This window comes from Phyllostomus hastatus, unplaced genomic scaffold (assembly GCF_019186645.2).
Source record: "Phyllostomus hastatus isolate PE091 unplaced genomic scaffold, TTU_PhHast_1.1 phas_contig_40, whole genome shotgun sequence".
Taxonomy (NCBI): Eukaryota; Metazoa; Chordata; class Mammalia; order Chiroptera; family Phyllostomidae; genus Phyllostomus; species Phyllostomus hastatus.
This window is the reverse complement of record NW_025333872.1, coordinates 56,630,606-56,647,114: the sequence shown is the minus strand read 5'-3', so window position 1 is coordinate 56,647,114 and position 16,509 is coordinate 56,630,606. Positions and strand designations below refer to the sequence as shown.

General features: G+C 42.9%; 1 protein-coding gene across 4 annotated transcripts in view; it reads left to right on the top strand.

Annotated features, from left to right (window-relative positions):
• The window catches only part of SCML4 (Scm polycomb group protein like 4), a 93,635-nt gene that overhangs the window by 36,852 nt on the left and 40,274 nt on the right, over positions 1–16,509 (top strand). For 3 of the 4 annotated variants that reach the window (XM_045843487.1, XM_045843486.1, XM_045843488.1), the window contains one exon: positions 1,758–1,972. The exons of the other annotated variant lie outside the window; for it this stretch is intronic. In XM_045843487.1, the coding sequence (XP_045699443.1) occupies positions 1,817–1,972 (156 nt within the window). In that variant the 5' untranslated portion in view covers positions 1,758–1,816. The remainder of the gene's footprint in view (positions 1–1,757; positions 1,973–16,509) is intronic. 4 annotated transcript variants of the gene reach the window in all.

Sequence of the window (16,509 nt, the reverse complement as noted above, 5' to 3'; positions counted from 1 at the left end):
TCCCAAAGTCTGTCATTGAAACACCGCTTTGTAAGTGCTTTTCCCCAACTTTTTAAAAGAATTCCAAATAAGAAATTTAAAGAATTCCCATAGTTAAAATAACCTCTTCAATTTTTAAGTCTTCTATTTTGTTACTTAAAGTGTATTTATTTGTGACAAGGAACTGGGACATAGTGTCTCCCTGATTAACGGTGGAACCATGTGATCATCCAGGTGTGGTGAATGGGAGAGACTATAGGAAGACTTCCTATCTCCAAGTATTTCCCAATTGCTGAGGTACCTCATATGCTACCAATAATGGTTCATTGTTTCTCTATTAGTATAAAATTTGTTGATCAGACTTAATTATCTGGAAAGGCAGGTCCTTTGTACTCCTAAGGTGGATGTCTTCTATGGAAGCAAATAAAAAGTAGCCCAAGTCCTGGTTTTTCCACCCAGTAGGGAGAGAAAAGTAGGACAACAAAAAAACCCAGTTTAAAAGATGACGTTTTTCCCAAGGAAATATTTTTCTGACATATTGAGAAATTTGGGGACAGGTAAGTGTCTTTTTGAGTGATAAAAACTTATAGGATAGTAAGTGAATTAATTTGTTACCCTTCCTTTACTTTTCAAAACCTATGCAACAGGAAGAGTTTCGTGAGGGATTAGTCTCAGTTAGGACAGAATCCCAGCTCACCAGTGGGAGAAGGCAGCAAGGACCTTTCACGAGGACCCGAGAGCCAGTGCTATCTCTGATCACGGGTTTGTTGGCTTTTGATCTCGATGTTAGTTGCTACATCGCTGGCCTCCTTACGAGAGGCAAAGTAGAATGATAGAGAAACATGTCCCAGGCTAGGAAAAATTCCTGTTTCCAAAGTCCACAAACAATGATGAAGGAGAAACTGGATCATGATTCAAAGTGGGACTCAGACCAAATTTCATGTAGCAAAAATCTTACGGGGGAAATTTTGGTGGTTCCTCAATGTTCTTGGATGCATCCTTTTTGGAAAATGAGTATTTTGGGTATTTGTTGGTATTGTGGAGTACAGACGTGAAATCTAGAAATGTAATAATGTTGACGGATGTATCTTTATCAACATAATCCCTTGACTCTAAAACGTCTTTTAAAGGCTTTTAACTAGTTGATTGTTTTATTCTGTAGATAAATCAACTATTCCCCTCTTGCTTGTTATCTGGGCTATACCCATTTTAAGTTTGCAGTTCTAAATCATGTTCAGATAAACATTCCTATATGTAAACCTCTCCCCACAATGTGACCGAGGGGCACAGTTGACTCTAATACAGTTGATTTATACTGTTAAATTTCTGCCATGGAAAAAAGTTCATAACAATTTGTAACCAAACCAAGGGAATAGAAGTGAGTATGAGAGAATGGTTGTGTTTATTTAATACTATTATTATATTGGTTCAAAGTTGAACTAACTGGGGAAACTGAGACACAGACTGATAAAGTTGGCATGTTGCAGGTGACACTATTGATTGTGTTTGGAGCTGGGGATTTATTGTCCTCTCCACCAGCCAGTATCTTTCCTACTTCACTGAAGTCCTGTGGAAATTCGCTGTCCTTGAAATTACACCAGGAGTGCAGCTCAGCAGCACCATAAAAGCTCCTGCTGGTGCCTGGCCCTCTCCTATCTGGTCTTCCCCCGCGCGAAGGGGTAGTATGACAAGAATCACCAGACCAGATCCATATTTGCTTTGCACACCAAACAAACACTTTTGTTTTTGTTTTGCTTTGTGTCTGGACTAATTCTTAGCACCTCTTCTGCCGGTGAACGATTTGTCACTTCCTTCTGTAAGACTGGCACCAGCAGAAATGCAGTCTCAGAGGATCCCTGGGAGAAAGCGAGGCCGACCCCCACTTCACTCAACACCTGTGAAGATGGCAGTTCATAACCTTTATTCTGCTTCAGCTGGTTCTTTACCAGAGGTGAAGATCCCAAAGAAAAGAGGGCGGAAACCCGGGTACAAGGTACGGCTCCATGGTCTCCTTTCTCCGCAGCGTTATTGGGCTGGGGCGTGGGTGCTTGGGCAGAACTCCAACCGCAGAATGTGAGGAGAGGTTGGGAGCTGGGACCTGCAAGCTTCTGTCACTGGAGCTTGTGCCGGACATGGCCTCATTGTTACAACGGGGCACACGATGCATGCTGTTGCCATCGCGTGCATTGTTGCAAGTGGAGAAAGCAAATTATACCAGATGGGGATAGTTGTAAGGCGAGCAGATTTTAGGGTCAGAGCCACACACACATTACTCAGCCTTGCATCTAAATTAATGTTTCAGACACTGAGCTTCCCCCTGACTGTGCCTTTCGGGGCGGCTCTCAAAACCGCTTTCCAGAACTCATTCGTCATTCATTTTAGTAGAAGCAGATGATGTTCCCGAGACATTTAAATTAATAATGCGAGCAGGCTAGTGTCAAAGGACCCAGGAGAGTTTTCCCAGATAGAGCCCCAACAAGGGGACTCATCCTGAAAACACTGGGCGTTAATTCATAGTTTCCTGCTTATAAAACATGCTGACGTCAAGCTTGACTCCAAGCAGGCATATGAGGCAAAATTAAAATCCCGTGACCCTTTTAAGAATGAATGAGTCAGAGAGGCTGGGGCGTGGAGAATAGATTCTCCAGTGTAACTGCAGTCACATGAAGCAGCCCAGCCCTGAGGACTAGATTTTCCTCCGAGATGTGTTTGAAGAGCCTCCCGGAGAGGAAACACTGAGCTTTTCTCCACAAGCCTTTCGGGCATTAGAAAATGAGCCACAGAAGTTTTCCTTCATTTACTTGTCTTGAAATAAAAGAGCTTATGTTTCCATTTTGAGATCTGAATACTCTGACCAAAATGCAAATTGGCAATTAACTCCCATAGATTTAGGAAAACGTATGGAAATTATTTCTGGTCAGCAGAAAGATGAGGCTTATGAATTCAGCCTTTATCCCTCTGGTTCTCTGCAGTTCTTCCAACTGCTGGAAAAGAAAAACGGTAGGTGGCGGAAAGTGACTCAAAGTTATTTGGGGGTCATTGGTTTTAGTGAAAGGTTTTGGGTGAAGGCTTTTGTCACTGGTTATTCTTCTAACAAAGAGGGCCTCATTTTCCTCATGGGCACAGCTACTTCGGAACTGTGTCTCTGAAGATGGCACAGGGTGGGCCTCCCCGCTCAGCTACCTGCGCAGTTGCCGGGGTCTGGGAATTGCATCTGGAAGGCTGGATCCGGGCAGCCCTTCTGTTTGTAGAGCCAGGGAGCAAATCCAGGAGCTAAAGAAACACACTGCAAACTTTTTTCTTCTGTTTGGCCTTTCTCCTACTCCCCCGGGAGCCATGACCCAAGAATGAAAATTACTGACAGACACAGCATTTCTGGGGCCAAGAAAAATGAAAATTCACTCAATGGAAAGAACTCGACTTTGCAGTTTTCCTGCCTCCTACAAAGGGCAGTTTTCAGTGCTCCTGACACTCAGAGACACCGCAGGGCAGGAAGGAAGCTTTTGGGATGCTTAGCAGACATGCAGGCCCTGCACTAAGCAGGTGGGGAGGGCCACAGCTCTTCTTTGAGTCCATTGTCTGTGAATTTGGGGACACACGTGGGAATTATTTCAGGCCAGCAGCTCCCAGACAGCTCCCCGAGTGTTCGAGAAGAATGGTTCCAAACCAGGTGCCAGTCTGCATGAAGTTCTGACCCACTCGTGACACGAGGAAAATGCCAACCACTTAACTGTCTTCATGAAGCTAAAATGATTTCACTGAAAGGATTATCCTGTATTCTGAAATATCTAGCTCCCTCTATTTTGGTGTTAAAGTTCATTATATCTTATAAAGTGTCGTATATTGTCAGGATTTGCTAATTTTAAAAAAAGTCCTATTTGGCAAAATAAAGCTGGCAAACTATTAAGTCTCTCCAGTTTTATTTTGACAAAGTCTTAGACCCTGAGGCCCCACTTACCATTAACAAAAGGGTTTTAATTGTGGAGAAGCCAGCTAGGAGACTGCGCGGTTTCCTTCCATTTACTAAGTGACCACTCATTTGGCAATTTCAACAATCTGGGACACAGCTGGAGAGCCAGATGTTGTTAAAAATTCTGAGCAAGCAAAATAAGGTATCACTTGGTCTACTCTTAAAGGTCTCATATTTTAAGAAAATGCTGTTGAGCCCTCCCTCAAAGTTTGGTTGCCTGTACTATAGACACATTTCTTACAAACTCAATTATAGCTGTTTATTAACAGCCGTAGGTTTGAAGGGGAGACACTTGGTGAAGAAGACTATACATACACCTGGCCACCAAAGGGATAATAACAATTATTGTCATAATTCTATGATAATATGTTAATAATATAGAATAATAAAATATATTAATATTATAAAGTAATAAATGACCATTTTTTCATATCAACGATAACATTATGATATATTCATACTAACAATATTATCATAATAAAATAAGTGTTTGAGTCTTTGGTAGCCTTGTCCCCAGGAGAGTCCGAGAACGTCTGGTTGTGCCGACCTTGACACGGGTCTAAGCTGGTCGATGCCTGTCACTCCTTGCCTGGTGCTGCCCCAGCTGCTCTGTCAGTCGCTGTGCTCCTGCACGTGTGGAGACTCTCTCTGGTCCAAGCAGGGAACAAGCTTCTCCTTTAAGACTGCTAACCCAGGTGGTGACATTTAACCTTTCTCTGGGTCTTGAGGGTAACACGAATGAATTACAGGCAGAAAAGGGAAAGTTCAACTGGCAGCCAGATGTCAGTGCTCCAGAGTTCATAGGTCATGCCTCCTCCCAAGGCCCATCTGGCATCTCTCTCTTGGCCCCAGCCCACAGCCACATTGCTGGCACATGCTCACTGCTACGGGAGCGTCATCTGATGGCCTTGCTGCCCTTTCTCCTGCAAGTCAAAGGAAGCAAACACCTCTTATCATTGCATTTTTTCTGCAGAGCTGTACTCTGACTGCCATGGAAGGAGTCTTCTTCACTATCAAACAGAATCTTTACATCTTGTTTGCTGCATCTGCTACTGATTTCATTCAGAGACTCCCTGAGGTCAACAGGTAGATTCCATGACAGAAAATAAGACCATGGAAGTCTTTTTTATTTTTTAAAAAGATTTTATCTATTTTTAGAGAGAGGAAAAGGGAGGGAGAAAGAAAGGGAGAGAAACATCGATTGGATCAGTTGCCTCCCTTACACCCCCAGCTGAGGAACGGGCCCCAGAATCAAACAGGAGATCTTTTCGTTTGCAGGCCAGTGCTTAGCCCACTGAGCCACACCATCCAGGACTACTGAAGTCTTTTAAAGAGGTAAAGAGAGAGGATCCACACCAAGGAGAAACTAGCTTCCAATCTGCAGACACAGATGACTCAGTGTCTCCATGTTGTGGGATTTCCAGTTCCTGTGTCTTTATAATTAGAACTCCGATTTAAGCAAAACATAAAAGTACTGGATTTTTGAAATGGCCATTTGTCCCCAATACATAATAATAATTAATACTAATAGCAACAGTATGTAACATTTATTGAACACCTCTATGTTTGAGGCTCTGGGCGAATGTGACCCCTGATAGTCTGGTTGTGAGGGGAGTCAGAAAACTGCAGGAATTAGGTGTGAACCCACCAAGCCCAGTGGCCCGAGGCCACGTACTGTCGGGCCAGCAGCCCTCCATGCTTCCTCATCTCTTTGTATTACGTTCAGAATAGCAACTATGCTTCCTGATTCAAAAAAGAGTACTAATTATATTCTGTCTGTTTAATGAGTTAAGAAAAGTGTAACATGTTCTAGAAAGAATTTCACTTCTGAAGTATTAAAATCAAATGGTTAAAATGTTCTAAAATGTTGGTAATGTTGGTATTATTCAGGATAGAAATTCAGCTGCTATAATGGTGGCTTAAAGAAGATAGAAGCTAATAATATCTCTCTCATATTAAAGTCTGAGAAGGCCATCTGGTGCTGATTCGATAGCCTGATGGTGACGGGGACCCAGCCTCTTTCTACATTGTTGCTCTGCTATTTAACACAAAGTCTCTAGCTCATGCTCTAAAACGGTTTCTCTAGTTTTCACTACCACGCTGCTCCAGCCAGCAGAACAGGGCCACAGCTGGTGGAGGCAGGTCTTTCCCTTTTAAAGGCCCAGCCCTCGAAGTTGCACACACCCCTACACTTGCATCCCACTGTCCAGAACTTGGTCACTGGACCACTCCTACCTCCAAGGGAGATGGGAGAATGTAGTGCTGGTGACCAGGTGATGAGCTAAAATTCAGGGATTCTATTATTAAAGCTATGAGCGTCATGGGTATTTTGGAATAACCAGCAGCCTTGGCTAAGTACTTAAAGGACAGTTTTCTGTTTACTGGAAATTTTAATTTCAGAGAAAGTAATTGTATAATGAACATGGGCAAACACAACATTTCATTTTGTTCCCCTTTCCTTATTGTCATCTCCCCTCCCCCCACCCAAAGTATGTGCTCTTGGCACTGTGTAGTAAGAAGTCAGGTTCACAAAAATCTCAATTAAGAGAATGTTCAAACTTAAGATGAAAGGGTTTTGTTTGTCTCAACACTTATTTAAAGCTTCTTTTTAAAATGTGTTTTCATTACAAACGTTGAATTGGCTTCAATGCTTCTTTGATTATCCAGATCTTATATTGCCTTAGAATCACATATATGAACACTAAATGTCGCTTCCTAGTAGGCCAGGGAGGAATGGATATCTAATAACTTCCTGTGTCTGTTTTCAAGGGCCCCCTCTTCCCGAGGGTCAGTGCGCAGTGCCGCCTGTGGTCCACGGTGGAAATGACCACACAGGCACAAGGCAGGAGTCACGCCCTCTGGCTGATCCGTGTGCCGCTCTGAGGGCAGGAACTGTCTCTCCTTTGGACTTCTGTTGCCCCGCACCCCCAGCCCCCACCCCAGGGCTGCAGCAGGGTCAGGGCCGAGGCTCAGCAGTAGGTTGGGGCAGTGGTGTGCCGGTAACTGTCTCCAGCATTCTGGGTTGAGCTCCCAGGTGAATGCTAGTTGGTGTTTTGACTGATGTTAAGGAATAAGACAAATGTAAACAGTGAAGTTGTATGTTGGAACTTCTTTCATCTGTCAAGGATGTGACATCTTTGCTGAATTGGATAATAGTTTTGAACAAAAAAAATTTTTATTTTTTGTACTATTTCCAGCATAACGGCTACAGACAAGACATACTTTTAATCTGCATTTTAAACATTTTCTTAAATCTATAAATTAATAAAATAATAAATCCAGTCCTTATTTGTAGCATTTGCCAATTTCCAAAGTCTAAATATTCCCAATATGGCCAATTTCAAGTCACCAATGTGACGTTTCTGGACGTGATTTTGGGAAAACATGTGCAGCAACACACCATTTGCGTCTGTATTCCCATGATTCCACACAGACACAATGGTGGAGTAATTAGAAAATGATGCATTTTCAATATATATTACCTTTGTTTTTAATATACTTTAATACTTTAAGTATACATACATTTGTTCTTAGTAATGGTTGTGTTTAACAATTAACTCGAGGTATTCCTGAAAGCCTAACAGTCGTCTCAGTGAACTCAAGCAAGCTGGTCCATCTCCCTCTGCTCTGAGTTCTGCAGCTCACAGGTGCCTGTGACTGGAGTCCCATGTCCCCTCTTCCTCTGCGGGGCTGCCTGCTCTGACCCTGCGCCTGCTGAAACGTAGAACATGGCCCCTTAAACGGTGTCTGTAAGAAACCCAGTCACACGCAACATTCCTTGAAATGTGTGGTCTTTACCAAAGATTGCTGTGGTCACCAGATACAGAGGACAAGACTCCATTAAGTAATCCTCACAGATAGATCTGGTTTTTTGAATTCCACTTTATCTAGTGATAGAGTTTTTGTTTTGTTTTTTTTTGCCCTGTTTCTGAATACCCATGGAATATTCACTGCCTCCTCTTTTGTCTTCCTCTCTGTCAGGAGGAAATCAGACCATTGTTTCATCTCTCCCCCAAACACAGGGGGGGAAAGTACGATGAGACCCAGAAACAGGCTGACTCTTAGCAATGGAATTAATTAGCTCAATGACTACAAACTTGTTGTTGGAGCTGATTTGTATTTCCAACAGGCAGGGTTTTAGACCAAACCCTGAGGTTAAACACTGTGGGGTGCTCAGATTTCCCCAACTCTGCTCCCCTCAGAACCCTGAGGGGGTTCGGCATGAAGAGAGAGGGAATCTGAAGGAGGAACGTGCCCCCAAGGGAAGCTACAGGCAGGGACATGGATAAAGCTGCCCTTACCACACACATGTGGGGAGAAGAAGGGAGGGAGGAGGAACGAGCTAAAAAAAATCTGGCTTATTAGTTTCCTAGGGCTGTCTTAATAAGAAAAGAACAAATTGGGTGGCTTGGACAATAGAAATTTATTGTTTCACAGTTCTGGAGGCTAGACATCCAAGATCAAGTTTGTTGGCGGGGTTCATTCCTGTTGAGGGCTGGGAGAGAGGATCTGTCCCAGCCTTTCTCCCAGCTTCTGGCAGCCTCGGGCACTCCTTGGCTCCATAGTTGGTGTTCTCCCTGCGTCTTCCCATTGTCTTTCCTCTGCCTGTGTCTGTCTCTGTGTCTAAATTTCCCCTTTGTCTAAGAACCACAGTCATATGGGACTAGGGACCACTTTAACGACCTCAGCTTCACTTGCTCATCTGCAAACACCCTGTTTCCAAAGATCACACTCACAGGCGCTGGCATTAGGCCTTCAGCATCTTTTGGGGGACACATTTCAACCCACAGCGTCCAGTATACTAACAGTCTTTGTCTTTTAATTAGGCATTTAGTCCATCAATGTTTAAAGAAAGCACTGGCAGGTTTGGGCTTAAATCTGCCTCTTGTCTTGTGTATTTTATTTGCCTCGCTCATTCTATGTTCCTTTTACCTGTTTTTCTGACTTCTTTCATGTCTTTTAACTTAATGTTTCCCTCCTCTTTGAAAGCTAAGCACTCTGTTTTCTATTGTATTATTGATTGCTCTAGAAAGTACAGCACACATACTTACTAAAGTTTTATAAATTAACCTTGCTGTTACTTCTTCCTAGATAATACAGAGATCTTAGGACATTCTAATTCTCTTTTGCTTTTTTAATTCCTTAAGACATAATTCTTTTTAGTAGTCATTTTCACTTAGATTCACTTGTGTATTTACCACTTAATTTTTTTAATTCTGTTTTGCCTACCAGACCTTCCACCTGGGATCAATTTCCATTCTTCTGAGGTACATCTTTTACAAGTCCCTTTATTATAGTTCTTCCAGTGATGAATTCTCCAGCTTTTGTCCTCTGTAGTATCTTCGTTTTGTTTTTACTTTTGGAAAAAATAAGTTGTCTGGGTGTAGAATCATAGTTTGTCAGTTATTTCGTTGCAGCACATGGAAGACACTCCATTTGTTAGAACTTTTCTTGTTTTTACCATGTCTTTTCACCTCTCCTCCATAGCTGGTGTGTGTTTGTCTCTGTGCTACTTTCTGGATAATTTCCCCGACATATCTTCCAGCTCCCCAGTTCTTCCCTTAGCTATGTTTCATGCACATTAAATCTGTCCACTTAGTTTTAAATTTCAGCTATTGTATTTTTCATCTATACAAGTTAAATTTGGTTCTTTTAAAATTTTGCAATGCTGTTTTTTATAGTTTTCTGATCTCCAGACATATTTTCAAGTTTGTTCTTTTCAGCTTTACACATAATATCACAGTTGTTTCTATCATCTAAGTCTGATAATTAAAATTTTTAAAGTCTTTGTAGAGGGTTTTTTTTCCCTGTGTTTTTTTATTGCTCATTCTTGCTTTGGTTCCTTGCTTTCTTATGTGTTTGGGTATTTTGAACTCTGTTATTCATTGGCTTTAAAATATTTTTTAGGGACTTTTTTGAGACCTTTTTTGGGAGATGATTTGTGTTTACTTTTCCAGGTACCTGGGAACACTGACAGATTGGGTAATTTTTTAACTAAATTCACTGTCTGAGGTTTTCTTGATTTCCCAAACTCTGTGAATTTGGGCCGCAAATCTGTGTGAGATCCGGCTGTGGTAATATCGCCTCAGGAATTTTGCACACCCCTCTGCCAGTTTCAGGACGTTTCTCACAGTTAGGTATGGGCAGGGGTAGGCCGGACAAGTTCGCCGCTGACTCACCCTTACTCTGAGGTTGTAGCCCTTTGGGTGAACCCTGGGCTCTGCAGAAATTCCCACGGCCTAGATTTCACCAACATTTTGGCCTGATTATTCTTCATATGCTGCCAGCTCCTCTGTATTTTTATTAATCTGACATTTCACTCATTATTGACAGCATGTTTTCAAATGATCTATATAGCCTAGTTTTCTACATTCCCAGAAACAGAACTCCAAAGAAATTCAGGATGCCACATCTCTCCTGTTCAAAATATGGCACTGCCCCCGATTTTGTCTCAAATTCTTTAAGGTTTTCAAAAGTAGTCCAAGGCAAGGGACATATATAACATTATTAGTTGAGAAAGAACTTATAAACCAACAACTCTGCTCCATTTGATGGCTTTGGAAGACGAAGCCCAGAGGCGCTGAGTGAGCAGCTCAGAGTCCTGTGTGAGCTGGAAACAGGACCAGGGTTAGCGCCCCAGTCCTGTCTCCGAGCCCTGTGTTCCCGCCACTCCCTGCGCTGGGACAGGCAGCGTGAGCGGGTGACTGTTCTCCGTGCCCATTTCCCAGGTGAGGAAATGGGGACTCTCTCCTCCTCTTCATGTCCTCGCCTGGAAGTTCTGCAGAGAAGTCCTGTCCCATTCTCAAGTTTACTGCTTGAGTATCGAAACTTAGAATATGCCAGGATTATTGCTCTCCTAAGGTTAACTAAATCAGCAACTAGTAAAATACCAATATTTTAAAACTAATATAATAAAAATATACTATCAAAACAAAGTTAATGTGAATAAATCTAGAAAATACCCTTGATTTTGTGCTTTCTCTCATCTATCACCTTAATCCCACCTCCAAAGTACATTCTGAATCCAAGTAATTCTTTCTGCCACCGCTGCTTCTGCCCTGGGTCAGTCACCTGGACCGTGCAACAACCTTCTAACTAGTGTTCCTTCTCCACTTGCCTGCCCCCACCTGTTCTCTCATCCTGATAAAACAAACCTGGATTGTATCTTTCCCCACTTAGAACTCTCGAATTGTTTCTATAACTCTTACACTAAAATGCAAACTCCTTCATCTGACTGTTTACTAGTGTAATGAAGCACCACAGACCAGGAAGCTTAAAACAATAGGTCTTGAGGCTAAAAGCTTGAAATCAGGTTGCTGGCAGGGCCATGCCCCCTCTGAAGGCCATAGGGGAGGGCTCTTCCTCGTCTTCCCCAGGTTCTAGTGGGTGCTGACAGTCCTCGGTGCTCCTCGGCTGCAGGCGCGTACCCCCATCTCTGCCTTCATGGTTACGTGGCCTTCTCCCTTTCGTGTCTGATTTTTGGGTCCAAATTTTCCTCCTCTGATAAGGACACCAGCCATTGACATTAGGGCCCACCCTAATTCTGTGTGACCTCATCTTAACCTGATTACTCCTGCCAAGACTCTATTTCCAAATTGAGTCACATTCCCAGGTACCAAGGTTTAGGACTTGATCATATCATTTTGGGGGGGACACAATTCAATCTACAATGCTGACTTAGAAACCTCTCATGATCGAGCCTGACCACCTATAAACCTCATTTTGCATCATTCTGCCTCTTGTCTATAATTCCATCCCACCCAACCTTTTTGTTTCCTTGAAGAAGCCAAGCTTTAGGAAGTTTACATGGGTCATTCTGTCTTTCTGGAAAGTTCTTTCCCTGGTCCCCACAGGCTCTCTCTTGCCATTCATATCCTGATGTAAATGTCATTTCCTTATAGGCCCACCCTGATCATGTGGTCCCTTTTCATCACACCACCATATTTTACCATTCAGAGTAGTACTTACTACAACTTGATGTTTTAGTGTGTGTTGTTTTTATTTGTCTCCTCTTACTACAATATTAGCTCATTGAGAAAGGGACTTGATCTTCTCATTCACAGCAGCATCCTCAACACCTAGACCAGTTCCCAGCACATAGTAGATGCTCGATATTTATTTGTTGAATGAGCAAATGCCTCATGGAATGAAAATTTTTTTCTCCTTTTTAGATTTCACTTAACTGATGAGACTTGGAAAGGACAGCTGCTGCTTAAGCAACAATTAGGAACCATTGCAATATGTATTGGGAGCATGTTTCTCAGAGGGGATCATCTGCAAAGAGTGAGGGGGGTGGGTTTGCAAAGAGCTGTGAAGATGTGAACCCAAGTGACAAGTGTGGAAAAAGCAGATAGGTCCTGGGAAAGATGAGCAATTTTCCCCTCCTGCCATGGCTGCATGAACAAGAAACTTGGAACTCATTTGCATTTCTGGAATTTCTAATAATAGCAATAATACTAGTGACAATAATGATAACCAACACTTACTGGGTTCTCACTTTGTTTCATTATCCCTGTGCTTCCTGTTCACATTTAATTCTTGCCACCTCCTTGTGAGGGGCTGTTATCATCCGTCCCTCACAGAGGAGAAAAAGGCTGGCTCTGGAAGCCGAAGTAACAAGAGTGAGGAGGGTCAGCGAGTGCAGAGCTGGACTTCGACCCAGATCCCAAAGCTATTGTTCCACTGTGTATGTCCACTGTCACCCCAAACTTCTTTTTAAATTTTGTTTTGTTGGTTCATCTTCTGCTGCTGAGCAGGCAGCTTCTAATGTCTTCATGCTCCCCCCACCACAACCTCATCCTCTGATTACCAGCTTCTTGTCAACCTCTCAAATACTGCTGGCGGTACTTCCATTTCTGCCACAGTATTTCTAGATAAATACTTGAACTTTACATCAACTGACTCTTTCTCCTTTATGGTCCTCTGGCCACACATCTTAGTTGGCAACCAGATCCCCTCCCAAGTCTTTCCAGTGATTCTCTAGAAAATGTCTTAGAGAAGGCCTTCCCCTGAAAGACAGCTGGAGCAAGAAACTCTCTAGGCCCTTATTTTGGATCTGCGAACAGAAAAGCAAGATGAGTGGATCCCAGACTCCCAGCCCCATTGACGGAGGCTCCTGCTGGCAGGGGCCAATGCCACTCCTCTGTTCTTCCCACCACAACACTTCAACCAGGCGAAGCTCAGCCCTCCAGCCACTGGTAACCACGTCGTGGGTGAGGAGTCACAGACTCATTTGATTGAGGTTTTGAATTGCAGGTAAAGGTGCCATCGTTGCCAGCTTCTGTACAGGGTTGCTGGCTTTGCAGGCCAAGGCTTAGCCCCTATATGTAAGAGCAAGGTGTCCTGGGCAGCAGACCTCCTGCCAATCTTGTGCTGCCAAGAAAGAGGCCTCTGCTGCCTCCTTCCTCTCCATTTTACCCAGTTTGTTCTGCCAGATCTCATTGTTTAATATTTTCAAAACAAACTATATTTTAGAACCATTTTACTTTTGCAGAAGAGTTACAAAGATAGAGGATTCTCACATACCCACCCCTAGTATCTCCCATTGTTAACATCGCACTTTACCGTGGTACCTTTGTCACAACTACTCAACCATCAATAATACATTATTATTAAATAACATCCATATTTTGTTCAGAGTCATTAGTTTTTTCCTATTGCTTTCCAGGATCCATCCAGGATACCACATTACATTTAGTCATTGTGTCTTCTTGGGCTCCTCTGGGCTGGGAAAGTTTCTTAGACTTTCCTTGGTTTTGATGATGTCGATAGTTTTGAGGAGTACTGGTCAAGTATTTTGTAAAATGTTCTGAAATTTAGGTTGGATGATGTTTTTCTCATTAGACTGGAGTTATGAGTTTTGGGGAAGACTGTTTCCATCATGTCACATCAAGGGTATGTACTGTTGATATAGTTTATCACCGTGGACAGTGACCTTGACCCCGGCTGAGGTGATGTCTGACAGGTTTCCCTACTGTAAAGTTACTTGCCTACCCCATTTCCATACTGTCCTTTTTGGAAGGAAGTTACTATGTGCAGTCCACACTTTAGGAGTAAGGTGTTATGCTCTAAAATTAAATTATTTGGATTTTTATGCATAGGAGATTGGAGTAGTGGATATTTGTTGCACCCTGTGAATTATAATCTATTACTACATTCTTTAACTGTTGCTCATATTGCTGCAGACTTGGTCATTGGAAGTTCTGTGTCCCTATGACCTCCCCCATCACTGTTGTGTGTATTTAGTATTTTCTTAGTTTCTGGCACAACAAGGTACTCCAGACTCATCTTAGGTACTCCCTGCCCCAGCCTGGAATCAGCTGTTTCTTCAAAAAGCCCTGGTTCCCTTTATTAAAGAATAGCATTACTAACCAAGATAGGAACAGTTTGTTTTATTTTGTTCATTTAAAAGAAAAACAAAGCAAATGAACAATTTTTAAAAATATTTTTTTTATTTATTTTTAGACATAGAGGAAGGGAGGGAGGAAAAAAGGGAGAGAAACATCAATGTGTGGTTGCCTCTTGTGTGCCCCCTACTGGGGACCTGGCCTGCAACCCAGGCATGTGCCCTGACTGGGAATTGAACTGGTGACCCTTTGGTTCACAGGCCATTGCTCAATACATTGAGCCATATCAGCCAGGGCAAATAAACGAGTTTTGTTTTTCAAACCCAATCAATGACAAAGACACATGCCTTGACAGAGCATAGCGTGGATGGGTTGGGGCTCACAGGAGCTCCATTCCATGCATGTGAGAGGCACCGGCATTGGTGTCCACACTCCACCAAAGGACGCTTCTAGCAGTGGGCTCATATCTGTTTTAGGACCTTTCTAAAGTTGTGGGTGACTCTCTTTTCTAAGCTAGGTTATTTCTGATTCTTTGCATTATGCAATGAGGTAGAAATTTTAGAATGCTAAGTCAAAGGGTATTCCTACTTATGATTTATTCTATTCCTAAAAGGATATTTTTAAAAAGTCACATACCATCTATACTTGCATGGGATTTTTTTCTTTGGTCAAAAGCCCCAGAAGTGGTTTTAGAGGTTGGATGAATAGAGATGGTTTTCCTTGTAACCAGTTGAATTAATCCAATCCCTTTAATTGTTTCACTTGGGCAGAAATGGCGGGCAGAGGTAACAGAGGTGTAATTGTAATTATAATTGGCTGTCACCTCATTGGAGGTGAGGAACCTCATTGGAGGTGAGTTCAATGGGCAGATCTCTCTCTAATAAGTATTAAAATAGTGAGGAAGAATTATGTTAGGGTTGATATGAAGTTTACATGAATGGTAAATGGCATTTGGCTCTAAGTTTTCCCTACCATCATCATCATCACCATTGTCATTGTCATTATCATGAATCTTTCTAGGGAAGATGGATCACAAGGATATTAGTGTGATCTACTTAAAGGCCTCAGCAGGGAAGATGACAACTTGCCAGTCCTGTTTTTTTTTCCCTACCAGCATTGTTGTCTGTGTGTTGGGGGCTCCGAGGGCTATAAGCCTATGTAGGAGGGCTTAGCCAAGGCTCCTCCAGAGGCCGTTGCCCGCAGTCTCCAGGGACACTCACCACTAGCCTCCCCATCACAAGTAGTGTAGAGCAGGACATCAGTCCCACGAAGACTATCAGGGGAGCCTTGGTGCACGACCTGGGGCAACATCAGGGTGGCCTCAGCCCTTGGAACACTCAGCAGGTGAGGAAATCACACCAAAGTCACGGTGATGGAGTCACAGCAGGTTTTGGATCCACTCCTTTTACTTCTGAGGTTTCTTTTCCATTTTTTTATAATATTTAGGCATGTGTTGCTACCTGACAGGTCCCCTAACATTTCAAATTCTAACCTCAGAATAATATGAAATCTCTGTTGTTAATTGTAGCTTCCCATTTCTAGAGTCTCTTGGGAGAGCCGCAGACAGCCTGTGCAGCCAGGGCGCTCATTGTTGACGGATCTCCATTTAAATTCATTTTAATTTCCACCCTCCCACTGTGCCCTCGATGCTGCTTAGCAACCACTCTCCATCCCCCACCCCCTAGCTCATTAACATGCCCTCCCCTGTCCTCACACCCAGCTTTCAGCAGCACTAGACATTAGAAGCCATTGGAAGGGGCCTTCTGTAAGCTCCCACCACCACATCTACCCAGCCCGGATCCAGACCTTTATATTCCACCTTCCTTCATACTGCAGTGAAATGCAGGGTCCCTGGTGACCTCTAAAGCCATAGTCCACCCCCCTGTTCACTAAATCTCATCCCCTCTCGCCTACTCACAGTGCTGATGGCAGCAGGTCTGCATGCTCTCCCCTGTACCATGAATTTCTCCTCTCTACTGGATTATTTCCATTAGCATTTAAACATGTTTCCCATCCTCAAAGCAAAACAACAAAAGAAAAACTTCAAAAATTTTAAAATAGTGGGAAAAAACACATGGCATAAAATTTGCCATCATAACCATTTCTCGTGCAGTTCAGTAGAGGCAAGCACCCTCACATTGGTAGTGGTGAAGAGGTGAAGTGATCGACTTATTTTGGGATGGAAAGCTTAAGACTAGAAATTTGTCTGTTGAA